The sequence below is a fragment of the Erithacus rubecula genome (genome assembly GCF_903797595.1).
Source record: "Erithacus rubecula genome assembly, chromosome: 6".
Taxonomy (NCBI): Eukaryota; Metazoa; Chordata; class Aves; order Passeriformes; family Muscicapidae; genus Erithacus; species Erithacus rubecula.
In genome coordinates, this window is record NC_136688.1 from 58,320,611 (window position 1) to 58,347,556 (window position 26,946).

The window sequence follows — 26,946 nt, forward strand, 5'->3', positions numbered from 1 at the left end:
TTTTAGCAAACTTTTTCTTTACTAAAGTCTCTTGTTATAAATTACACAAATAACTTTATAAACAAATCCCCCCCCGCTTGCATTTTGTTTAAAGTAATAACTTTATATCATACAAATAAAGAAATTTCAAGTATGAAAGTGCAATTATTGCAATAATACCTCTTTGCAAGTCCAAAAATCTTGGTTTAGATTAAACTGTAAAGTGTAAAAAAGGAGTAAAACAATCAGTGCCATCTATTCATTCAAGAAGTCCAACATCTTAAAAATGATGCTTAGTGTGTTGCAGAGGCAGATTTACATCTGAAAAGCAACATGTAATTGAAAAGAAGCTATGTGTGTTCATTGTTTTGCATTCATTCTTTTGTTTTTGTTTTTTTTTCCCCTAGTTTTCTTCACCTTTCTTGGCAGGAATTCTCACTACAACCAGTGCTTGTCCTCAGCCATTATCTATTCTGTGCTGCTGCCACCTGCATGGTGCCAAGATCTTCATCCTCCTCGTGCATCCTCTTCAAACTCCCTGCAGGAGGCAAGAGGCAACTTCAGCCCAGGATATTTAAATATTTCACACTGAAGTTGAAACTCAGCTTGCATACCAAAAGCTCTTCCCAAGAGTTTGGGATTCTGCTGGTTTGTTTAAAAAAAAAAACAAATCACCTCCCACCCCCAGCAGCAGCTTCTCACCTGTGCTGCCAGGTGGGACTGAGAGGGATCTCTCCAGCTGCAGAGGTGACATCATCTGGATGGTTAATTTTGCTAGATAGATGGCTTCATATTCCTGGAAAGGTCCAAAAATGTTGATTGGAATTACTTAGGCATAAAGCTTTGTAAAGGTAATTTAGAGAGTATCTCATATTCAGGCACAGATTTGGAAGGAGGAGAATTCTGTGTTGCTTTGATATGAATGACAAGAACCATCAGGAAATAAGAGGAAAAGTTCAAGGATGACTAAAGAAATAGCTTTAAAAACAAACAACATTTCCTTTGCAGCTCCTTCAGCACCAACCAAGACATTTCAGAGCCTCTTAATCACTGCACAAAGCAGGATTTTTTATTTCTCCTCCATTCCTGGATTTGCTTTGTTCAAAACTTAAGTCTAAGGAACTGAGGTGCCCACTCATCTTCCTCCCAAGCTTTACTCCAGCTCCTGACATTTCTTTGAAGCATATTTGTGTAAATGTCTGTTTGGCAGGAAGATGATTCATTAAATGGTTTTTAGTTATGATCAGGAATTAATAAAAAAAGTCACCTGAAGTTGATGGACAAATCCAGCATTAGGATTAATACAGAATCTTCTTTCTTGGACATAAGTAAATGCATCCCTTAAAAAGAGGAGAAAACACTTGAGTGAAAAATATATAAAAGTCTCTGTGTCATTTTGAGCCTTCAGATTATCAGTTTTTCAGAACTGCAGAACCTCTAAACTCTCCCCACAGGAACAACTCCTGTGGCATCTCCCAAGGTTTTATCCACAAATGGAAGTGGTGCCCTGATTCCCTGGGGAGCCTGATTCTTAAAAAAACAAAACCAAAAAAAAAGTATAAACAGAACTGCAGTGAAGTAAAATGGAATAATCAGCCCCTGGTAAAGTCTTACCTAAGGCACTGAGAGATTGAGTGAAAACACAACAGTTTCTGTTCCCTCTAAAATCATTATTTCCTCACCCTGAATTAAAACTGAACAGCTCTTCTTACCTGTACTTCACCCCAAATGTTTCCATTATGTATGCAATAACTAAGGCAGCACTGGGAAAAAAAAAACAAAAAAACAAAACCAAACAAAAATTAGTAAAATAGATTTCAATTGTTTAAAAAGATGAATATCAGGATGGGTCATTTCCTACCTTCTAGAAATCCCTGCATTCCCATGGACAAGAACTTTTCCTGAGATGGAAAAAAAAAAATCCCCAAATTAACCATATTTGTATAAAATGAATAAAATTCTTTGAAATGTGGTTTTGTTAAGGAGAACCAGGCAGCATCAAGACACATCACCCTGAATTTCTAACTACTCTGGGATACAGGGATTGGGATTCCTGCTCCTGGAGGGTTCTGAGTGTCACAATGCAGATTTCAGCTCCTACATTAGACAGGGGACAGGAAAACTTCATGCACAGAACTCAGTTGTGTTTCAAGTAAAAAAAACCCCCAAACCTCAGAGGTTGATTTTCCAGTTAGAGGCAAAAGGAAAGAACATTTTGCTCTGAATTTGTCTAAACCAAGCATAAAAAAATCCCCAAATTTAAGAAAAGCTCATATTGAAGAGCCTCTAATACACACCCCTAAGTTAAAGTTTTAACAACATCTTAATAAATGAGGGAAAAATTAAAATCATTTTACCTCCACTTTGTAAACTTCCATCAATAAACTCTTTAGTCTGAAAAAAAAAAAAAAAGAAAATACAAGACTCAAACTTACAGATTATTTCAAGTGCAAGTAGTAGCAACACCTACATTTGGTACAATTTTTATGTGTCTTTATTTACAGTGACAATAATGCACCTTTATGCAGACTTAAACCTCACTTCAACTGGACATTTGTATTTTCTTTTGTACTTTAAACTATTCCTAAAATTGTCAGTGCAAACCAGTGAGGCATTTGGTGGAAAAAGGAACAAAATCCTTTTGTTCAGCTGCAAACTGAACTAAAATAAAGATAGAAACCCCCAGCTCAAAACCAGGGGTTTGTTCCAATAATGGGCATTGTTTAATTTACAAGTTCCTTTTTAATTCCTCTGCAGCAAACATGTTTTAAGACACTATAAAAGTTTGTAAATATTTGGAATTTGATACAAGAAATGTAAATATTCTTGGGCTCAAAAAGAAGTTTCCCTCAGGTCAAGGCCCTCAGAATTTCCCCATCTGTTTTGAGGCCAGTCTTTTAATTTTTATTTTTTATTTTTTTTAATACCATAACAAGAAGCAGCTCTTACAACTCCACCTGTTTCCATTCTTGTAAAAAGGAGTTAATTACACTTATTAAAGTGTCAATAACAAAGTCAAGAGCTGGCAGCATTTCCAGGTGCCTCAGGCTGAAAATCCCAATTGTGAAACTGGAATTTGTTAGTTCAGAAAACCCCTGAGCAATTCCCTTCCCAATCCATCTACTCACCATAGGGAAAAATCGGATTATATTCTCCACTGGATTATCTGCAATATCCAAGACTAAATACCTGGAATGAAAATTGATTTTTATTCTTTATTTCATTATTTCATAATGGTGAGTGCATAACAGCACAGCTGACAGCACAACCCCTGATTTAATTCCTGCTCTAAACTCCACAAATTCCATCAAGAATATTGTGAGGAATCTCCTCCAACACTGACAGATTTCCCCTCTCAGAAATCACTTAAAACACTCCCTACAAATTATGGATAATTCTAATTTGCAGACTCATTCAGGATTAATAAAATTCATGGTTTGGATTTAAAGCTTTTCTGTACCTCAGCACATTTTTTAAATAATTCTGACAGAGTGAAAATATTTGGAAAGAACACACACACACACAAAAAGGAATTTTGATCATTTCTCACCTAAATAACTGCTGGAAGTTTGGTTAATAAAATTTGCTTCAATGTTTGCCTTATGCATATTACATGGGTTATTCCATGTTTCTGGAGTATAGATAGCTGGGGGAAAAAAAAAAAAAAAAGTATCTTTTTTAAAATTACAGATTAATCTATACACAAGCTGTACTTAGATACAAAATAAGGTATATCAAGGAAAATCTGAGCTGGTTTTCCAGAATTCAGAGTGTGCAAATGTTGTTTTTCCAAAGGGGAAAAAAATGACAAAAAAGGAAAGCATTCAATGAACTTGTATTTGTTTGTCTCTCCCCACTTTTCACTTTGCCTGAAATTTCAAGTCTCCACATGAGAGAAGAATTTGCAGCCAGCACTGAATTCAGATAATGAAAATAAGATCATTTAAACCATGAGGCAAACTGTGCCTGAGCAGTGCTTGACTCTATTGTAAATTTAATTTTAATGTCTATGTGTGAGTTCCCAGTTCTGATTAGTTTTAGCAAAGGAAATAGGAATTGGTAAAGTGTCTCAAATGGTTTCAAATCTAAGAAAAATTTTATTTAAGACTTAATTTTAATACAAACAGCTCAGACCATCCCATAAATGCATCACATATTCCTTCCACTCTGGCATTTTTCATGTTCCAGTTCAGAACTACAACCAAATTTACACCTCTACAGATACACTGAAGCAGATCTCCACAGTAACAAATCAAATCACCACAGCAGAGAATATTCTGAAAATCATACCTTGCTTTTCATAGCTGAAGATATGGGCCTAAAAATAACCCAGGTAAGATTTCCTAGAGGCAGGAGAAGAGCAGACATTTAATATTAACTGCAAATGATTTGAAATAACATATTTCACTCACCTCAGAACGTGGCCATGGACACAAATATTTACATATTCCTGAAATGTGTCATCAGTGTCATTTATAGCAGGACAAGGAAAAAAAAATGGTTTGGCAGGATAAAAGAAACATGATCTTGGTGCTGGAATCTTGTTTTGGACCAACAACAAAGTCCTTGATTTGAACTGAGTTCCAGTTTGATTCCTGCATCTCACCCAGCCCCAGATCAAGTGAAAGGAACTCTTAACTTGGTTTATAATTCTGACCTGTAATTAATTTCAAATTGCTCTCATGAAAAGAGATATAACCACAGAAATTCTTCAAGCTTTGGCCTAGCAGTGGGAAAATATCAGTTTTGAACCATTTATCTCCCCACCAATGAAGGTGTGCAGGTGTGTGGTTCTTATCTTGAGCAAAGGTTTGACTGACACCATGGTAGGAAAATTTTATTAGTCCATCCCAGGGGAGAACATTTTAAAGTTTAAGGTAGAAAGCAAAGCTCTGATACATTTTTAGTAAGACAAAAATGTAATATTTGGGGGATTCCTGTTTTAGGATCTTAACTAATTAGAGTTAACTAATTAACTCTGTCTCCCATGGTGCTGCCTGACACTTTACAGGTAAAGACTAATTTTAACACCAGATCTTTTTTCTCCTCATTAAATGTTCCATGGGTTTTGCCTCAAACAGTAAATAAACGTGTCCTACCTGCATCTCTCTCCTCATGGGATAGGTCCAATCCTTAAAAAAAAAAAATATATATATATATATATACAACTTTCCAAATAATACAACAGAGAAAAGCATTCAGGCAGAGATGTGTACATGCATTTTCTACAAAATAATCACAAGTTCTGTTCACAATCATAAGTTCACAAGCTCCCTGCTATTTTTCCATATGGATGCCAGCACTAACCAAGTGCAAGGAATATTATTTGGAAAATTAATGTGAAGAAACCTCAAGTATTCTACAAAGAATCTTCAAGGCTGGAAAAGATCCTTATCAGCTGTACATCCACACCTCAGCTTTCTGCTGAGAAACTTCCCTCTGAAGTGAGGAGGGGAAAAGGAGAAAGTGAAAAAGTTTTTGAACATTCTGTACTGGCTGATGCATTCCTGCAACAAGTGGAGCAGGTAACTCCCTTCAAATCCACACTGCCTGAATATTCAGGATTCAGATGAACAATTCCAGAGATGTGTGCTCTGCATGACCACAGCAGCCAGGAGTGATCCCCACTATTCCCAATCAGGAAACTGGGAAGGCTCCTCACACAGCCAATAAACACTCTGGCCATGATCTGTTGGGCATTTCCAGTCCTGGGTGTCTGGAAGGGGGTGCTGGGTTGGAAATCAGCATTTCCATGCTCTGCTCCATCTGCAGCTCTGCCAGAGCTCCACAGAAAAATGCTCAGGCACAAACTATTCCTGTCTTCTCTTCCCTCCAACTCCCACTGGCCTCTATTAACAGGCTCTTACTCATTCCTTGACCCTCACACATGAAGGAGTTGGAGCTGAGATCCCAGTTACCATCTGGAGGTAAAAAAAAAAAGAGGATTGACAAATATATCCAATAGACTGCATACATTTATTTACATAACTCTGTTGTTTGATTCACACACACACCAACAGCTAAGAAAAAACTTGCCCTATGTTCTGATGTCCTCAAAAGTATGAGGAAATTAAACTTCAAATATTCCAGTTGGGATGGGAGCTCTGGATTACAGCAGGAAGGATTTTTTTAAATTGCAGCACTGTTCACCTGAGCACCTACACTTGTCCCAGTAGCATTAATTTCACATTCAACCTCTTTTTACCAACACAATAAAAATCCTGGGCTTCCCTCAGACACCCCCACAGTGCACAGGGAGGATTTTCCAGCTCTTGGTAGTGGAATTAAGAAGGATTTAGTATCAGTAAGTTATTCTGGAAAAGAAAGCAAACAAACATTAAGCCATCCTTTGGCTAGCACCTAAAGTGGCAGCAAAACCAGGGAAATAAAATGCACTGAAAAATGGGCTTTGCTGAAGACACAGGAGTAGCTAAATTACTTCTGCTGTTCCAGCTGAATAATAAATTCCTGGAAGTAGAAAGGAGAAATGCTGTGACAAAAGGATGATATTTACAGAACTGTGTCCCCCTGAGAGGGTTCAGCACAACCCTGCTGGATTGCTCTGCACACAAAATCATCACTCACCTCTCAAAAGGCCAGAAAAGTCCAGGTTGCCCAAATTTAAAACCAAGCCTAAGAGCAATCAGCTCTGAAAAGCTCAAGCTGCACTCCAGGAATATACAAGCACTTTAGTGGGTTTATACTCTGTTTGTAGAATTTAGAAATCTTAATCTGGAGCACAATGAAAACATTAATTCATCACTATTTTGGCTTAATAACACATGGCAAATATTTCTTTCAAATGCATCAGAGGCAGGAATTTTTTTAGCTCCAACAGCTGTAAACTGTGCAAAATAAATAGGTAAGAATTGAGCAATGCAAGTCCAAAGGAAACCAAATCCCAAAAGACAGCACAGATGTTCTGAACAAGAGAAAAATATCACTACAGGCCCCAGACACTGGTCTTCAGTGCCCTCCAAGAAGCAAAAAAAATCTAATTTCCAATGGGATTTAGTCTGTAAAAATACTGAAAGACAGTGTTTAAGGAAAACATTTAATCTGAGACAAGTACACCAACTACTCAAAGAGTGATTTTGGTGACTGTTGACAGCCCTTCAAGGCTTTTAAAACCAACAATGCCAGATTATTCAAATGTTATGCAAAGTTATGTAAAAAACTCAATCTATTAATGGAGACTGAAGCCAAGCACAGGTTCCATTTTAAGGAATTCATCCATCAGCCAGGTTTTCCACACTGTCTGGAGCACCCAGCAGACAAATAACAACTGAAAGCTTCTCTTTTGATCAGATCAAATTCAAGAATTTTGCTAAGAAACAAAGGTGGAGGAAGAAGAACCGCATTCCTTGCTGCCAGAGGATTTGGGAGGCTCTCAGAGGAAGACTCCAACATCAATATTTGCAAGATACCAAGAGATGGAGGGCAAGAAAAACCTCAGAACTCCAAAGGTTAAAAGATGAGCCACCCTCCTCTGACAGATCACCTAGAAAGGGGAATAAAGCACATTCCAAGCTTTCCCTTCCCCATCCACAGCCAATCTCCAGATGAAATAAATGCAAGCTATGAATTAATGAATTAAGACTTAAAAAAGCCTCTTAGCATCCAATATCCAAACTACACCACCAGCAGCTTTGCCAACAGTTTGGATTATTTTGTCCATATTTTGCCACAGCTACAGCTGCTCTTCCTTAGAAGAGTTTAATGGCAAAAAGTGACTTTTTCAAAGAGTGATTTTGGCTAGGACTTCATCTAAAAAATGTAGATTTTTTAAATTAGTTTACCAGCCTGACGTTGAGGCTGAGTGTGGTTTTTGAACACAACAGCCAAGCTGCAGATGCCTCTCCAGAAGGAATGCAGTGCAATGGATGCAGGTGACACAGCTTAACTGCTCCCTCACTGACAGCTGAAGTCTGCAGACCCATCTGATTTTCACACACAAAAGGTACAGCTGAGCTTTGGCTAAGCTCAGCTCTGGCTGAAAAGCAAGCCCAGTTAGGATGGTTCAGCTCCTGCAAATCACAGGCTGGCCCAGGTGAAGGTGAAGCTCCCAAAGATGCTGCAAAAAGCAGCAGGAAAAGAAATCAAATCAGAACTTACTGGAGTTAACTACTAATCAGGAAGCCTCTTCTAGATTTTTCACTGCTGTTTTTCAGCTGCTCAGCACCTCCCATCCCCTGCAGTGACTCCTCCTGCTTCCAGACTATCACTCAAACCCTTTGGAAAAGCTGCACACAGCTCCCAGTAAAACCTTCCTCACCACTCCAGGTGTCCAACCCTTTCCCAACTCCCAGTTTTTTTTCTTGTTGATTTATAGCATCACTTCCCTCTCCACACACGTTTCTGTTTCCAGCAGGATTCCTGTGCACCTCAGAACTCCAGGGCTGTCAGTGTCAGCATCCTCTCCCTGAAGCTGTTTGTAACATTCCAGAACTGCTACAAAGTTCACAAGTGGTGAAGTTGGAGGAGCAGAAACTGTTACACAGCGCCAGCCAGGGGCTCTGACCTGCTCCTGCCTTTAACCACCGCACAGCAAATTCAAATTACAGAGCACTCAGAGGGCAGAATTCCCCCGGCTGGGATTGGGGCTGGCTCCTGATCCCACAACAATGAGCTCCACACAAAGGTTGCAATTCTCAGGCTGCTTGAAGTGTCATTGACACGATGAAATGAGATCACACCTTGGGTTGGAAAGCATTTTACACGTTTTACCCAACAAAGTGGAGGAGAGGGATGTTATCATCAAAAATCTAAATCTGCAGAAGAAATCTGGTAATAGTAAAGTAGTAGCAGAGCACACTCACTTGCCGTGTTTTAATAAAAAAAACCAAAAAGACAAACTAAACGAGGCGCTGAAAGAATATTCAAGGAAAATATTTGAGTATCACCAAAACCTGTCACGTCTATCACCGTGAAAGGAGGTGGTTAAGAGCCTCAAAATGAGCTACAAACAGGAATGAAGTGAAAGGTTGTGTCTTCAGTTTCAGTCATGCTTACTGTTCTTGGACAGTTAGATTAAAAATATGGGGGTTATTATATAAATAGAATTATTTCAGTTGGAAGGGACCTACAGCAATCATTTAGTGCAAATACCAGACTCAAATACATATATTTTTTGCCCGGGTAGAAATCCTGGTACAAGTCTATAAAACACACAAAATTAAACAAAATGCTTTAATTCCCAGAAGGTGTGAGCATGGCACTACCAGGAACAGAACTCAAGGAATGTTTGGACAGAGCTGCTATCCCAAAAGTGGCCGAGGGCTGGAGAAAAGGGGCAGGAGAAAGGGAGAGGTGACATTGCCACCCTTGTTCCATCCCAGGGAAACGATGGAAGCAATTTTACAGAGAATTCTGTATTTGTCAAGAGCACTCAGACAATGGGAAGTCCCCACCAGAGACATTTTTGCTATTGAAAATACAAAGGAATAAATACAAAAGCAGGAAGGTGGAAAAGAGGAATAATAGCAGGTGGGAATGACAGAGCATACAGAGGAAGGAAGGAATGAAGGACAACAGGGATAAAAAGGTTATTTTAGCAGAGAGAAACACAAACCACAGAAAAGGATAAAAGGCAGAATTAACAAACTATTTCTGAATAGAAATGGAAAGTAGAAACAAAACAATTCCTATTAGTCCCATGTTAGCACACAGGAACAGCAGCACTGAGACAAACTTTCAGCATATAATTTGTTTTTTCCCTAATAAAATTAGAAATAAAGCAAGCAGTGGAGGCAGAATCCTTCAGTTTACAGGCAGCACAAAGCCAAGTGCCTGGAGAGTCACACTCACATTATCAGAATTATTTATAATAGTGCAGGAATTGCCTTTTTCATGCCCCTCCTTTTTTTAATTCATGAGTTTGGGCTGTACTGAGACAATCCTCACTTAGCTAAAAAACCCCAAACATGCCTCAATTCCCAAATTCTACCAACTGCTCCTGTGTGGATCTCACCAGGCACAAATGAATCAGGACTGAGAGACTGCTCAACTTCATCTGCCTTTTCTGATTTATGCAAAGCAGTCTGATAGTATCCCACAGAGTTGTGATCAAAATCTGTCACCTGATTTACATTTCCCAGCACAACACAGCATTTGTTCCCCATTTTTTTGGGCTCTATTATGTGGGCAGGTAAAATAATTTGAATGATACAGGCTTCCTACTTATTTTAAAGAGTCTGCAGAGGAGGGAAAAAATCTGTGGTTTAAGGGGTTTATTTGTGTTGTCTGTCAAAAGTCAGAGTAAAAAAGAGTTTAATGGATTTGTTCCACCTTTAGATGGGCTGCATCACTTCATAGTTAAAAAAAGCATCAGAAATACATTAGCATTTCAGACTAAATATAGCTGTCAAAAATGTAAATTTCTTCTTTAGAAAAACCCCATGTGCTAAAAAGAACTTTGCTTTTATGCATAATAAAAAGGCAAATATGTCTGCTTAGTCAATAGGCTGCTAATTTAATTACAAAACCCATGGAGAGTCCTAAAAAAATTCTAAGTAGCTCATGAATACTTAGTTTGCTCAGCCTGACTGCAAGCAAATAAGTTTTAACAAAGAAATAAACTGGCAATTGTTGCTGTGTTCTCATTATATATACCCTAGTTCTCTTTTTTGTTTAAAATTTAATGGGAAAATAATTGATATTAAATTCCTTCAATTATTCCAGTCCTTACTGACCTTCTTTCCAAAAGTACAAGGATGTCTCAGAACTAATAAGCCAACATGTACTAATTGTTATATTAACCTGACTCTTTTTAATTGGATTTTAGCTGTAGTTTTTTCCTCCCAGTATAAACATGTAACATAGAATTTCTCAAGTTTAAGAAAGTTTGAGACCTGACATTGGAAAATGTGCTGATTTTAGAAAAAAAAAAATAAATTAAGCTTATAAATGGTTCCACATATAATCACTATTACTCATAAAACTGAGATATTCACCATCACCAGACTGTAAAGAACACACAGTTCACAGACATTCCCAGTATAAACCAGAAAAGCTTTACCAGAATGATCAGCTCCAGATTTTTCAGCATTTGCCAAGCTCCCAAAAAGCACCAACAGCCCAGAGGTTTAAAAATCCAGCAATCTCAAACACCACACTATGGATTAGGGACAGGACAAAAAACATCCAGGCTGGAAAAGTGACCTATTTATCCCTGCAGCCTCCAGGCTGCTCTCTCTCCATGGGCCAAGCAGTGATTTGGCTTTATTTTTAATGATTGTTATTATTATTGAAGCTGTGAGATGGAGAAGTTTGGATTGAGTTAAAGAAGTGACAAAGCTGCACTTTTGAGCAGCAGGAAGTCAGCCAGGGATTCCCCAAGTTCTCCCTCCTCCCCCTTTCCCAGGAACTTGAAAACAGATCTGTCAAGGCAGCATTAAACCATCCACCACCAACTTGCTGAAATATTGGGGATTGCTCCTCATTAAAGAGCCTCCTCACTGCAATGAACACGGGATTTTCTGCTTTCCAGGAAAATCTACATTTTGTGGGCAGAATGATTTTAGTTTCCTCAGTTTGCTTTTCTAAAGCACTGGCTTAAGAACTGGGCTTAAGTCTCTTTCACTTTGCTTTTAACAGAACTTTGATATCACCACTGGCTTTCACTTTCCTCTTTCCCTCACATGCTCCAACTATTTATTATCTTGTATTCAGAGCTTGGAATTTCTTTATGATGTTGTATTTAGATTGAGTCAGACATAAATGTGGCATATTGAAATTATTACAGTCTTTAGAATCAGTTTTTGAAAATTCAATCTGTGTGAAGTTCTAACTCACTACACATCATATTATTTACAGATAGCCCACAAAAGCAAAAAATAAAAACTACTCTGAAAGACACTATTAAAATCTCAGTTTTCATCAGTTAAGAGTTGTTAGACTGGCAGTGAGCTCTGGTTTCATTTTTATTTTAACCCCACACTCCTCTTTAGCCATTTTAGATGAAAAGCCACCCAGGCTAATTTACTTAACCATTCTCAGACAAAACTGTGGATAACATCATTAGTTTCTCCGGAAAGAAAAGATATTTTAAAACAAACAAATTATAAAGCTCGCAGGGTGGTAGATGATTTGTGTTGAGATACAAAGTAATTACAACTTCGTGAGAACAACTAAATGACTTGTAACACCTCCAGAGCTCTGAAGTGATGGGAGTATTAAATCCTGACAACAAAACCAGAACAAAAAGAGTCACTCCCATATTTCAGGTAATTTACCCCCATAACATCATTGAGCAACGCTGTTCAAATAGAAATAAATGCTGATGTTTAGAAATACGACAATCTCCAGACGCCTGAAGAGCTCAGACGCTCTCAGCCCGCCTCACGCGGGCTGTGACATTTCGCATTAAATATTTGAGGCCACCAAAGGGGGAACACTCGGGGACGTTTGTGCCACACAAAAAGCAAAGCAGCAGCGGCCAGGGTCAGGCGGGGAGTTCAGCCAAGTTCAGAAATCAGACACCCGGAGCGCCGGCCCGGCCGGGCGCACATCGCCACCTGTCCTCGGCCGCACACCAGCCCTGGAACACGGTGCAAATTCCTCCCCGATGGACTCGGCAGGGCTCGAAGGGACACGCGGGTACAGCGCGGGCCGGGGCTGCTCCCACAGGGAGCACAGGGCGGTGACAGACGGGCAGCAAACACAGAAAAGAGTGGGGGCCGCGGAGGGTGGGCAAAAGGCAAAGGAGATGAAGCGAGGGCGCTCCGCTCCCTGCACATGAGGGGAGCGAGTTGCCCAGAGAAGCTGCGGCTGCCCCGGCCCTGCAAGTGCTCAAGGCCGGGGCTGGACAGGGCTCGGGACAGCGGGACTTGAGGCCGGAGGCAGCGGGGAGGGAGATGCCGAAGGGCCGGGGGGCTGCGAGGGGCATGGAGGAAGCGCCCGGCAGCGACCAGGGGAGGAGGGATGCGGTCGGTGGTCGCAGGGCGGGACACGGAGCGCGGCCTGCCATGGATCCCAGCGGGAATGCCGCGGGAGGCTCCGCAGGGCGAGCAGGGCGGTGAGGGGAGCCCGGCGGGGCCGCGGGCCGGGCGTGTGCGGGGGGCCGGGACCGGAGCTGCCGCTCACCTCAGAGTCCTCTTTGGCCTGCGGCAGCGCGGGGAAGGCCGGCTTGGCGAGCTCCATGGCCGGGCGCTGTCCGGGCGGGGCAGGACCCGGGGCAGGGCGGCTATTTGGGCAGCGGGGCCGCGGGCTCCGGCTCGGGAGCGGCAGGAGATGGAGGCGGCGGAGGAGGAGGCGGCGGCGGCGCGCTCAGCCGCTCGCGCCCGGCCGCCATGCTGCTGCCGCTGCCGCCGCCTCTTCTTCCCTCCTCCTCCTCCTCTTCCCACCTCTTCCTCCGCCCCCTCCTCTTCCTCCTCCTCCTCCCAGCCTCCCGCCCGTCCCCGGGCCCCGCTCCGCCCTCAGCGCTGCGCCCTCCCCTCACGGGCAGCGCCGGCCGCGGGTGGTTTAATGGGCGCTCGCAGTGCGGGCCGCTTTAGTTTCGGTAACGGGCGCCTCGCGTGTTAACGGTGAGCAGGGCCCGGCTCGGAGCCCTCACGCCGTGGCGCGGCCATTATCGCTCGCTGTCGCTGTCCCCTGACAGTCCCAAGGGCTCCTTCTCCTCACACGGCCGCTTCCATCTTGGCTCTGTCGCCCATGGGAATGACGCCGCCGCCTCTCGTTGGAGCTGAAATCGCCAAGCGGGTCGTGCCCAGGGAGGTGCTGGATCCCCTCGGTGCTCAGGGCCGGGGATCAGGCACAGGTTGGACTCGATGATCCCAGAGGTATTTTCCAGCCTAAATGACTCTGGGATCTGCAGGCGGCTCCTCTTGGTGTGAGTGATGCCCTCAGACACAGAATGTTGGGGCAAGAACGTTTTTCTGCTTTTTGAGAACTGCAGGAGAGCTGGAGAGGGACTGGGGGGACAGGACACAGGGAATGGCTTCACTGCCAGGATGGGATATTGGGAATAACTGGAATTCCTGGCTTCGAGGACAGAATTCCCAGAGGAGCTGTGCTGCCCCTGGATCCCTGGAAGTGTCCAAGGCCAAGCTGGATTTTGGGGTTTGGAGCAGCCTGGGACACTGGAAGGTGTCCCTGCCATGGCAGGAGGTTGGAATGGGATGGTCCTTAAGCTCCCTTCCAACCTAAACTATTTTAGATTCTATGAGATTTCACTTTAAGCTGCTGTTTTTCATTCCTCTGCTTTTTGGTGAACCAAAATTCTACACTGGTGACACTGGAATTTCTGAGGGAAGCTTAGTTAAAGCAAGCAAAGTCAATGGGTTGGTTGCTTAAAATTGGAAGTGTCCTTTTGGAAACACTAGCCCTGGAATTTTAGAATTTCAATTTTTATTTCTATTTTTTTCACCTTTCTGCTGTTGTTACTAAATAAAACTTCGAGAAACCTCCAACAATCATGTTCCCTCAGCCAGAGGCTCAGCTCCTGTTTGCATCACTGTTGTGCTCAGAAATTGATTTTATTTTCATGTTCTCATTGTTCCAGGCACATGGATTTACGAGCTGCACTCGAAAGGGTGTTAAACTAAACCTGAGATTTGCATCTTTACACTCCTGACACAGCCTCAACAGGGAGAAAGGTCTGTAACAACCATAAACAGGGAAATATTGTTGCCTGTCCTGTTTGAACTGTTCTCCACCTTAGACCATCTGTTTTCTCTGTGATGGGAAAGGAAATAAAACTGCAGCTGTTAAAATTACCAGGGAGATGCTGTGTCTTTCCTGGGAAGTCAAGAGCTAATCTAATGTTCTTGCTTGTCAGCTGAGCAGGCCCAGAATAATCCAATTAGGATAATTAGAAGTAGCCAGAAGTGCAATTTAGTGCATTGCTGTTCCAGTCCAACATTCAGGTGAGCTGCACAGTGCAGTGGGTCTGTGTGCACCCCTTGGGATGGAACTGCTTGGAAAATAAAAATACAGCAGATGTCCTTAAAACCACCACCACCTTGTTTACTTCTTGTAATAAATAAACACCAGCTCAGGTAAATCTTTCCATGAGGGGCCCAGAGCTGTTCCCAGGGCTGGACTTGCCCTGCTCCTGTGGCCAGCTCTTGACACACTCATTTGCTGCTGAATTCTGGAAATAAGGTAAATCAGAAGAGTTCACAAAATTCACCAGAATAAACAGATTTAAACAGGTTTTATTCATAAACTGTTTGGGGGAAAGGAGATTTACTGATATACAAAAAGCCAAGAAATGAACTGACTTCTGTTTTGTGAATCCCTTCAGGCACGTTTATAAATTCCCACCATAATTGCTAAGAGAACAACACATCTCCACCCATTTTTACTGAGCCTGGGCTGTAATGAACATTGCATTTCAGAATTGTACAGAAAACACACTCCTGTAGCTAACTTGCAACTAGCATTCCCAAAATTACTAGCTACATGCTACACAAACACCTTTACAATGATAATCAAGAGGTACATTATTTCTCTCCTTGTTTTTTTTTTTGGTTTTTTTTTTTTTTTTTAGGCATTAACCCAGTAGGATGTGTACAATCAATCACAAATTCTATGGTTAATTTACACAGGTTTGTAGTCAAGTTTGGACTCCAGTTTCTTGGAATCAGCCACTTTCCTGACAGCTTTCATGAAATCTTCCTGAACTACGAAGTCATGATCAGCACGGATAGCAAACATCCCTGGGAGAGAGGATGGAACAGTGTAAGGATACAACAGGAAATTTCACTCAAATTCAAAGGAAAACTGATCCAGGTTATACTATCTACATGATTTTTCCCATGTCTTGGATGTTGGCAAGAGGGAATTCACCTTTCTGAATTAGGGGATTACTAAAAACAAAATTTGTTTAAATTCTGTGCATTTGCTGTGTTACTCAGCCTGCTCATGGAGGAAAACCATGAGTGCACAAATGTGGAAAAAAGCATAAAATAGCATCAACTCTCCAGGCAAACAGGTACCAAGAGTCCTGAATTCTCTCCAAAAAGGAGAAAAATGGGTACAATCCCTGTTTCTGCAATGGATCTGCTTCTAAGGGGACACATCATGATCAGCCAGCAAGTGGCTGGCTCAGATCAGCTCAACTAAAATGTTCCAGCAGAACATTTTTGATCTCCTGGGTTTAATCCACTGAGGAACAGCTCCAAGATTCAGCATTAGCCAAGATTGAGCAGATCCAAATGAAGAGTTAAGGAATTACCTGCTTCAGTACAGACATTTCTCAAGTCTGCTCCGTTGAAGCCATCTGAGAGCTTCACAATTGCTTCATAATCTGTTCATAAAACAGCAATAAATCACCCTTCCAGTTAGGGATGCCAGTAAAATACAGATCCAGCTCCCAAAGTTGGATTTCAGTGCAAGCAGAGAGCTGCCCACTGAGCTGATAAATTAGCTGGAATCAGCAGCTGTATCAGCCCTTCCATTAAAACACAAGTGTGTGGCAGCCAAAAGCTCATGTTATATAATTAAATCCCAAAGTTACCAACTTGTGGTTACAAGAATCAACATGAAGTGCAAAAGCTCCATCAAAGCAATGTTCTTATCATTTAAATGCTGTAAAAACCCAGAAAACTTATCTCCAACTGGTCATAACTCAGTCCCTTTCCACTTCCAACACTCCATCTAATCTTAATTATTAAGATTAATTATTAAGATTAAGACACTTAGTGTCTTAATATATTAAGCATGATATTTTATGCACATATATTTACTAAAAGAGTAGCCATGGTTATAATTCAGCAAATCAATTTCTAAACCACTGTTGAGCCTCCAGCAAGTTCTGATTTTTGCAAGGCTGTTTATTAAAATTATCAACTCCTTAGAAAACTTTTCAATTTCCCATCTGCATAAAATTCAAAACATTTGAACTGAATTTTATCTCGCTCCTAAACATGAGAAGTTCTTCAGCTCTATTTTAATTCCACATTGTACAATGTAATATAAAAAAATATTTTCATAATTGGAAGTTAAAAAACATAAGTGAGGGGAATGAACATTGTTGAACAGTGCAAAGTTTGTGAGTTTAGGGTTGAAGCAGGAGAATCTCATGCTGGAGCCTGAGCAAATCCTTATCTCTGGATTTTAATCCAATTTCTTCCTCACCCTGCTGCTAAATTCAGGCCTTCCTTGTGGGGTTTCAAAGCTGAGCATCAGTTTTTCCACATCACATGCAGAAATTTAACAGGGACCTGATCTCTCCCCTTGCTGAATGGCAGAAGGGATGATCCCACCCTGCTCCACTCCAGTGCAGGAGAACAGGATGAAGTAGAATTCCAAAATCCCACAATGGTTTGGGTTGGAAGAGACCTTCAAGACCATCTCCTTCCAACCCCTGCCATGGCCAGGAGCAACTTCCACTTGCTCCAAGCCTCATCCAGCCTGGCCTGGGACACTTCCAGGGATCCAGGGGCAGCCACAGCTGCTCTGGGAAAACTGAGCCAGGGCCTCACTGTCCTCACAGAGAAGAGTTTCTTCCCAATATCCCATCTGTCCCTGTCCTCTGGCAGTGGGAAGCCATTCCCCCTTGTGCACTCACTCCAATAAAAAGTTTCTCTCCAAGAGCTTTTCCTCAGCTTCACGATTTGTTTGGAGCTCCTTCTCTCTCCCAGCCTGCAGTCACGTGCAGGTTTAAGCCAACCCTGCTGCTAAGAAAAGCAATGGCCACCCCTGGCCCTCCCCCAGCTGACTCCTGCTGTCCCTGAGCTGAGCTGCAGCTGTTGGTGCAGCCAGATGGTGCCTGGATCAGCTCCAGGGGATGCAGGAATCGCTGCTGTCAGCAGGGAGGGGGTGGGGGTGGCACAGGGCCCTGGGGCACTGCTGCACTCCCAGGCAGCCAGTGCTGCTTTAAAGGCAAATCCCAGCCCCAGTTTCCTCCAGGAAAGCTGGGAGGAGTCACTGTGAAAGCAGGACTCTGGGCAGCTCAGAGTAACACAGTCCTTAAATAAACCTTCCTCGTTTTATCCTATTCTATTACACTCCTGAGAGAATAATCCACACCACTATTTTGCTTATGCCATCTGCAAACTCCAAGGTTTCTCCCTGATTTTTAAAGATTGCTGTTTTCAGACTTCTTCATTAACATTTCTTTCATTGAGGGATGAATGAAAACACTCTTTACTTGCACTAAGCCATTCCATTAGAAACAGGAAACTGCCTGATGAGAACCATGCTGATTTTCCAGTTTCCAGCTGGGCTCCAAGGGTTTACATTCACTTTTCCTTTGCAAAGACTTCATAACAGCTGAATCAGGATACATTAAAGAATAAAACAAGTAGAATTCCAAGAGGGGAAGTTGTGTGGGCAGTGTAGAGGTGGGAATAGCAGGAAGAATGACATCCAGGCAACTTCTACTCACCTATCTCACCATGTTTGGTGATAGGACCTGCATGAATCTTCAAAATATCTAATCTGGCTTGTTCATTTGGTAGATCAATATCTAGAAAGAATGACAGCTTCAATCAAAGCAGAAACCCACAGCTCCCATGGATTTCATCCTCCTTCCAGCCACTGGGAAACAGAAACTCACGGATTTTTCTGTCCAGCCTTCCAGGTCGCAGCAGGGCAGGATCCAGGGTGTCAGGTCTGTTGGTAGCCATGATCATTTTAACTCTGTGCAGAGTGTCAAATCCATCCATCTGATTCAACAGCTAACAGGGAACAGAAGTTGGGTTTTAAATAACCTCCAAACATTCCCAGTCTGATTTGTTTTCCTGCCTAAGTATTCGTCACCAAGATGAAAAGCTCTCATGTAAAAAAAAAAAAAACAAACCTACAAGGCCTTGAGCTCCCTGAATATTCCATCCCAAGCAATGAAGAGAGACACTGAAAATGCTCAGCCCAGAGAAAGAGACAATGAGCAAAGCTGAGCTCAAATGTGAAACACTTGACTAAAACAATGAGGCAAAGAAAATACTGCAAAGACTAAAGGAGCCAATGGCTGCTTCACACACTTGGATTGTAGTGCACCAAGGCCAGGACATTCCAATGAGACTTGAAGAACAGCCTCTGGAATACTAATCCACACACAGGAAGGCATTTCATTGTCAACACTCAAAGCACTTGCTCTTTGATCACAGTGATTTCATTCTCTGTGGAAGGCAGACACATTCTTTTGAATCAGGCAAACTGTTTGCAAACACAGGCCAAGGAAGGTTCCCATTAGCTTCAGAATTCTTAATTGTCACCAGTGGTTTTAATATTCTCTTCACACAACCCAGATTATCAAAGCAATTACTACAGAAACAAAGAAATACAAGTGCTCCTCCTAGCTTTGAAAATCCAACTACAACAGCCCAAAGATGTTACAGACTGGCTGTCTTTGGGACTAAGAGACAGACAGGGGGGTTCTCCAAACTTTCAAATATTCAGGGAGCAGCAGTCAGCAAAAGAAAATATCCCAAATCATCTCAGCAATTTAGAAGATTCAATTAGTCTCCACACTGAACTCATGGCTGATTTACCAGGATGTGCAGCTGCCTTTTGTAAAAGCAGCACTTAGTTCAGTTCTAGTTTAAGATTACTAACCCAGGAAAGGTTCAGCAAAGCCAGATGCCAGGTAACAACTGGCAGGTGTATTATTATGGAATGTGGCTGCTCAGGCCACTCACCTCCATCAGAGTCCTCTGAATTTCTCGATCGGCTGATGTGCCTTCGGAAAAGCGGCGCCCACCTGCAGCACACCAAACCCATCAGTTCTGCTACTTCATTTTTGCCTTTTAAACGGGGGGGGGATTGGCTTTAGAGCTGACTCCAGCCTTCAAAAGAGAGCCCAGGCACCCCCCAGGCCAGCAGCCTCACCAATAGCATCGATCTCATCCATGAAAATGATGCAGGGCTGGTGGTCCCTGGCGTAGTTGAACATCTCTCGGATCAGCCGAGCGCTCTCGCCGATGTATTTGTCCACTATGGAACTGGACACCACCTTGGGAGGGACAGAGGTGTGGATGAGGGGAATGGAGAGCAAACACACCCAGTGTGTGTGGGGACAGAGCCATTACACACCTTGAGGAAGTTGCAATCCAGCTGGCTGGCAACTGCTCTGGCCAAAAGGGTTTTTCCTGTACCTGGACAGACAAGAGATTGAAGATGTTTAATTACTAACTCAATACTGCCTGCCAGTGACTTAGGGAGGAGGGGGAAAAAAAAGGGAAAGGGAAAAAAGGAAAGGGAAAGGAAGAAGGAGAAAAAGGAGAAAGTAAAAAAAGGGAAAGGAAAAAACAAAGATGAGATAAAGAAGAAAGAGGAGAGAGGAGAGAGAGAGGAGAGAGAGAGGAGAGAGAAGAGAGGGAGAAGAGAGGGAGAAGAGAGGGAGAAGAGAGGGAGAAGAGAGGGAGAAGAGAGGGAGAAGAGAGGGAGAAGAGAGGGAGAAGAGAGGGAGAAGAGAGGGAGAAGAGAGAGAGAAGAGAGAGAGAAGAGAGGGAGAAGAGAGAGAGAAGAGAGAGAGAAGAGAGAGGGAGAAGAGACGGAGAAGAGACAGAGAAGAGAGAGGGAGCAAAGAAAGAGGGAGCAAAGAGAAAAAGGAAAAATGAAAAAAAGAAGAAAGGAAATAGAAAAATGAAAAAGAAAAAAGGAAAAAATAAAAAAAAAAAAAGGAAAAAAAAGTAGAAACTAAGAAGGCTCTTTCCAGCCTGGAAGCAACAAGCACACACTAGCTGGGACTCACCAGGGGGGCCATACAGCAGGCAGCCTTTGGGAGGGATAATTCCCACACGCTGGAATAATTCTGGGTTTGTAAGTGGCAGTTCAATGACCTGTGTAGGGACAGAGAACAAACTGAGCCTCTCAGGTTTACAACAGGTAATGATGCACCCTGCCTGTTTCTCATGTATCTGCATTCTTATTTATTGGCAGCATTTCTGTGTGAGAAACAGTTTAATAGGAAAATGGCAGAGATCCTATGGATCAATCCACCTCCCCTTCCCTGGCTCTGCAATGGCTGCTTCCTCTCAATGCTCTTTGCTCAAATCACATCCCTGCTGTCCTAATTCCATTCCCCAGAGCAATCCTGGCAGTATTTGAGCAAAATTCCAGTCTGCTTTGCTGGCCCTCCCACTTGACTTCAAGGCACTCCACAGCCTAAAGAATCTTGGATCCTTTAAACCCTCCTCTCTAAAGGATTATCTTCATTTTAATCCCAACCCAAGCACTTCAAATGAATCATGGAAAGCACTGATCTGATCTGAGAGGAGCCTAAAGATCAGAAAGGTGCTTTTGCCCTGAGAAGCTGCACTGAGAGCAGAGATCAGTGTCTGGGGGGTTGGAGGCACTGGGTACCTCCCGTAGCTCTCGGATTTGTTCCGACAAGCCCCCGATCTCCGAGTAGGAAACATCCCCTGGGTCTTCATGAGACATGTTATAAACCAGTGGATCCACTTCCCTGGGCAAGTATCTGCAAAATAGAAGTTAAGAGGAGAGATTTTTATTGTGCAGACATATTTATGAAGTTATTTCCATCAATTTTACAGCAATATGAAGGTTATTTCTTCTCTTTCCACCTTACCTGCTGAAAAAACAGAAAAAAACCCAAACGTAGCAACCTTCTTAAAGTTTTAAAACACTGCTTAAAATATAGCTGAAAATACTATAATTATTTTTCTAAACCTTATAAAACAGACACATAAATCTTCCCTCAAAGTAACTGCACTTACTTCAGCATTTGCTTTGCGGAAAAAGTTTACAAAATATTGCAAAAGTGATTATTCAATATTATTCAATATTCATATTTGTGTAATGTTTTCCCCCCTTTTTATGATGAGAAGAGCAGAATCCTACCTCATAATAGTCAGAGTGGTCATGTCCAGAGCAACTCTAGTCCCTGGCTTCAGCTTACTCTTGTCAAGCTAGTCCCAAAAAAAGGAATTCTGTTAGAACCCCACTCCAACACAATCCCTGATTTTAGCCAAGATAAACTGGAGTTTACACTCCTTGCTCCATCATACATACACAAAAAAAAAAAAAAAAAAAAGAGGCTGCAGAGTGACACACAAAGATCATTAACTTACCTCCACCACTTTTAAAATCCTGTTTTCTAACCCACCATTAATTTTTAATTTTGCTGCTGTCAATCTGACTGCACCAGTGGGATCTAATCCTCCCCTCTGCTCCACACAGGGACAGCTGTTTCAGACTAACCAAAGAACCCTCACAAGAAGTTGAACATTTATTTTCTTTCTTCTCTTTGAAGTCTCTTTCACCTCAGATGTCTCCTCACCTGCCTCAGCAGCTTTTATCTGCTTATTCCATTTTTTATGAGATTTTTAAACACACTCTAGTACACCCTACTAAATTTTGCTGGAATTAAAAAAGGATTTTGACAACCCTTTTCCAGCAGAGCTGCAAGTTTCCCATTGTCCCTGCTGGGGGATTTATAGGGTCCCTTGACCCTCTGGAAGGGTTTAGGATCAAGCTGCCCCCTTTCCCTCACTAGGGTCACTACTAAGGCCTCTTTCCAGCTTTCTTATCCAAAGAACTTTTTAACAGCTTGGAATTCTCTCAGATTCAACACTGCCCAACAGAGTGAAGTTATTTTGCAGTGAGAAAAAAAAAACAAAGAGAAACCACTTGACCTTCTTAGCTAATGCACTTGAGATAGGGAAGTAATTTTGCTCCCACTTGAACAGCCTTGCTCTCCTCCCTCCTGAGCAGCAGCAGCTCAGCCACGAGGGCTTTGATCAAAAACTTGTCCTTCTAGTCCAGGAGAAATTGTTTGTCTGTGATATTTTGACATTTTGAAAACAATCAGGAGGTTTTTTTGGTGGGTTTTTTTTTTTTTTTAGCCTCTGGGAGCAAATCAAGGATCTTTTAAGATAAAAGAGGGTTTTTAGTGAAGAATAAACTCCAAAGTGCTGGTTCATCTAAGGACAGCCTGTTCCTTAGGATTCACCTTTGTTTCAACACAGAACATCAAGATTACCTCACATGCCCCAGAGTGAAATGAATTTTACTTCTGTCCCAAAATTCTGCAATGAACATCAGTTTTTCTCCAGAAAGAGAAAAAAAATTAAATATACAGATAAAGACAATGTCTTTAAACAGACTTAGAGTAAGTTTGGATGGGATGTTGAGAAGAAATTGCTGGCTGTGAGGGTGGTGAGACCCTGGCACAGGGTGCCAAGAGAAGCTGTGGCTGCCCCTGGATCCCTGGGAGTGTCCCAGGCCAGGCTGGATGGGATTTGGAGCAGCCTGGGACAGTGGGAGGTGTCCCATGGTAGGGATGGGACTGGATGGACTTTTAAGGTCCCTTCCAACCCAAACTATTCCATAATTAAGATACATGATGAAATAACATTAAATCTAAAACTCAGCAGTATGATAGCAACAATCAGAGCATAGCAATAGTGACTTACACAATTATCAATTTTCATAATAATTCATTTTCAGAGAGTCCAAAATCAGGCACAAGGACAGAGTTTTGACTCAATAAAAAATCATAAAACACATGCAAGGTCTTGGGAATGCTGTGGATTATTTTGTCTCCACCAGGAGACTACAAAGGGAGAGGGGAGCAGGAACCAGTATAAAAAACTGGTATAAAAACCAGTATATATGTGATGTGCACATTACAGGAGAAAGAAACACCCCACTAAGGACCCAGTGGATGAACTGCAATAATAATAATTATTAATTAATATTCCAGACCAAAGGCAATGTTAATGAATATTCACACAAATCACTCACCTGACGGCGACAGCCAACCACGTATCTTGGTCCATTTGTGGCCTTCACAATGACTGGAGGAAGAAAATTAGAGAAAAAAAACCCAAATTCACTCAATTGACCATCTGATTTGTGCTTCTGAATTATCCACAATGCTTTTTCTGATCACCAATACTTCAATTCTTTGCTTCTCCATAACTTTAATAAGATTTAAACTTCAAAAACTTATAATTTTGTGGTTGCTCCATCCCTGCATTTGTTGCATGCCAGGCTGGACAGGGCTTGGAGCAGTCTGGGAGAGTGAAAGGTGGCTGAGGGTGGAATGAGATGAGCTTTAAGCTTTTTTCAACCTAATTCCATGATTTTTACAATCTCAGAGAATGTAAGAGTTCAGTGTACTTACACTTCTCCTCTGTCAGCTGTTTAAGAACCTCACCAACAATCTGTAAAAGATAAATACAGCATTAACATCATGAAAAATTAACATTGCAGGACTCAGAGACACTCTAACCCATCCCTAACCCATCAAAGCTCCTGTTTGCTCTACCTGCACTGTTCCAAATTTCTCTTTCCTGATGCTAAAAATGGATTCACTGTCAAAAGGCAGCACAGGATGCCAACACCTGCTCCCCTCACATACCTGCCCAACGCTCTGCAAAGCCTTGAGATCATTTTCTGACTTCTCATACTGCTTGGTGAGCTCTTTCAGCTGCTCCCTTACTAGAAGAAGAAAGAAACAAAAGATTTTGGTAAGCTTGAACACCACAAGAGCATGGGATGAAAGCTGCAGGTGAGACTGGGAGACCAGTAAGGAGCCTTGAAGTGATGTGGAGAAGGGAACAGAGCTGGGGAAGGGGCTGGAGCACCAGGAGAGGCTGAGGGAGCTGGGAAAGGGGCTCAGCCTGGAGAAAAGGAGCATCAGGGGGAATTTCTGGCTCTGGAGGGGACAACCAGGGGGGATCGAGCTCTGCTCCAGGGAACAGAGACAGAACAAGGGGAAATGGCCACAAATTGGTGCAAGGTAAGTTTAAATTGGATATTAGGGAAAATTGGTTGAGGGAAAGGGTGGTCACTCATTAGGAAAAGGCTGAAGACGAAGACAGTGGAGTCTCCGTCCCTGAAGGTGCCCAAGGAACTCCTTGAGGCTGCACTCAGTGCTCTGGTCTATTGACAAGCTGGTGACAGTCACAGGTCGGTGTCGCTGATCCCAGAGATCTTTCAAAGCGAAACGATTCCGTGCCCGTGTGTCCCCCCCGAGCCCTCCCGAGGGGAGCGGCACCGGGCCCGGCCAGGCCCATGACGAAGCGCGGGCAGCGCCGCGCTCCCTCTGGGGGCTCCGCGGGGCGCTGAGCGGCGCCCACCCCCCCATCCCCTCAGCGCCCGCCGTGCCCGCGCTCACACTCCTTGAGGCGGCCATCGATCTCCTTGTGCTCCAGCAGCTTCTTGCGGTAATCCTGCAGCGCCTTGTCCCTGGGGTCCGCCATGATGAGCAGCCGCCGCTCGCGGGGAATGCCGGGAAGGGCCATGGCGGCGGGGGCGCTCCCAGCCGGCCCGCAGCGCCGCGCGGCGCCCCCTGCCGGCGCGGAGGAGCGCGGCTGTCGCGACAGGCTGCCGCTGTCGTGAGGGGCCGCCGGGGTCACGAGCATCGGCTGCGATGGGCACGGGCTGTGCCAGCGCTCAGGGCGAGCGATAAAGAGCGGCCGCGGAGTGGGGTAAAGGCGGAGGGGCGAGGAGGTGCGGGGAGACATCATGGAGGTTAAGGAATCCTGGGGTGCTTTGGGTTGGAAGGGACATTAAATCCCGTTCCATTCCACCATTCCCACTGTCCAAATCCCCATGGACAGTGACCTTGGACACTGCCAGGGACCCAGGGGCGGCCACAGCTCCTCCAGGCTCCCTGTGCCAGGCCTGCAGTCTGCCCAGTCTCACACCCATCCCTGCCCTCTGGCACTGGGAAGCAAAGATAAAATATTGAGGTTTCACTCCCATCCCATAGCGTGTCCCTGTGGCTCTGCAAAGGACCTGAGTCAAATTCCAGCTGTTGCCCAAATCCTGCTTTACCCCAGGAGCTCATCCCAAATGTGTGCCAGGGAATGTTGGTGGCACGGGAAGCGCTTTTGGCTGCTGGCACTGCCAGGGATGATCACACCTTCTCCTCCTGCCTGCCTCGGAGTGCATGTGCTCTGGGTGAAACATGCAAGCTTTGATGTCCTACAATTCCAGACTGATTTGGGCTGGAAGGGACTTTAGATCCCATCTCATTCCAACCCTCTGCCATAGCAGGAACACCTTCCATTATCCCACTTTGCTCCAAGCCCGGCCTTGGAAACTTCCAGGATGGGGCAGCCACAAAATAATAAACTTGTGGAATTTAAATCTGCTTAACGATATTGAGGAACCAGGAATTAAAGTATTGGTGATCAGATGATTGGCAGAAAAACACACTGGATAGTTCTGAACCACAACTCAACAACTCAGAGGGTGAATGAAGTAATTTTTTTTTTCTCTAATTTCCTCTCTCCAGTCATTGTCAAGGCACAAAATGAGCCATGATACAAATGGACCGAATGGTTGGCTGTTGCTGTCAGATAATTAATATTCATTTAAATTGGCTTTGGTGTGGAATATTAGCATTGCTTTTCATCCACTTGGTCCTTAGTAGGTTTGTTTTTTCTTCTGTAGTGTGCACATCACTGTTTTACATTGGTACCTGCTCCTCTCTGCCTTTGTAGGTGGCAGCTTTGCAACTTTCTGGTGGACACAAAACAACCCACAACATGCTCAGTACCTTGCACGTGTTTTATTTCTTTTGATAATGTCAGGAAAATTAATCCACAAACACCAGATGTTTATATCCAAAAAGGAGACAGAGGAATCCTTTTTGCTTTATTTGAATAAAGGGGGAGGCCATGGGGCATTCTTCTGAGATCTGGTGAATTTTGGGAGGACTCAGCCTCCCTTTTTATCCCAATTTCCCAACCCCACTGGCTGAGGTACTTGAGAGGCACAGACTTCCTGAAACACCTGATACCTGAGATTCCCCTCTAATGTATAACCCTCCCTTTTAATTTTTAATTATTATTGAATTCATGTTCTTTCCCCCCATTGCTTCTTTCACCTTTCAATATCCAGTGTCATTTATCAACAAACCTACAGCTTGTTAGTAAAGGCAAATTTATTTTTCCATTCATCAGTCAATGGAATCCTCCCCACTGTTTCTTTTCTCTCTCAGCACTAGAAGAAACAGACCCACAGCTTGTTTGTAAATCCTCTCAAGTCATTGTAAAGTCATTTCATTTAATAATAATAATAATAAAAAATTGTATCTGATCTCGA

The 26,946-nt window shown here is 43.0% G+C and overlaps 2 protein-coding genes across 2 annotated transcripts; both read right to left on the reverse strand.

The window, feature by feature from the left end:
• Positions 1–13,327, reverse strand: STYX (serine/threonine/tyrosine interacting protein). Its single transcript, XM_079307881.1, is given in 14 exon segments — positions 1–517; positions 682–775; positions 1,247–1,319; positions 1,692–1,742; positions 1,841–1,880; positions 2,337–2,373; positions 3,108–3,168; positions 3,530–3,554; positions 3,557–3,577; positions 3,580–3,625; positions 4,270–4,289; positions 4,292–4,322; positions 5,079–5,111; positions 13,063–13,327. Coding segments are annotated over 14 exon segments (663 nt in total). The 5' UTR covers positions 13,120–13,327; the 3' UTR covers positions 1–443.
• Positions 13,328–15,114: 1,787 nt separating this feature from the next.
• Positions 15,115–25,142, reverse strand: PSMC6 (proteasome 26S subunit, ATPase 6). The gene is made up of 14 exons (XM_079307867.1): positions 25,010–25,142; positions 24,251–24,330; positions 24,014–24,053; positions 23,632–23,684; positions 21,727–21,794; positions 21,229–21,343; positions 20,618–20,705; positions 19,957–20,018; positions 19,753–19,876; positions 19,563–19,624; positions 18,482–18,602; positions 18,311–18,391; positions 16,157–16,228; positions 15,115–15,638 (listed from the first exon to the last, which is right to left on the reverse strand). The coding sequence occupies exons 1-14, from the start codon at positions 25,134–25,136 to the stop codon at positions 15,520–15,522; spliced, it is 1,212 nt and encodes a 403-aa protein (XP_079163993.1). The 5' UTR covers positions 25,137–25,142; the 3' UTR covers positions 15,115–15,519.
• Between the last annotated feature and the right edge of the window lie 1,804 nt (positions 25,143–26,946).

Excerpts from the sequence above, each read along its gene's own strand:
- PSMC6 (XM_079307867.1), bottom strand. The coding sequence starts at position 25,136 with ATGGCCCTTCCCGGCATTCCCCGCGAGCGGCGGCTGCTCATCATGGCG. Across the intron at positions 21,344-21,726 it reads ACCACTCTGACTATTATGAG|ATACTTGCCCAGGGAAGTGG; the intron begins GTAGGATTCTGC and ends TCTATTTTGCAG. Across the intron at positions 20,019-20,617 it reads CCTGCTGTATGGCCCCCCTG|GTACAGGAAAAACCCTTTTG; the intron begins GTGAGTCCCAGC and ends TTGTCTGTCCAG.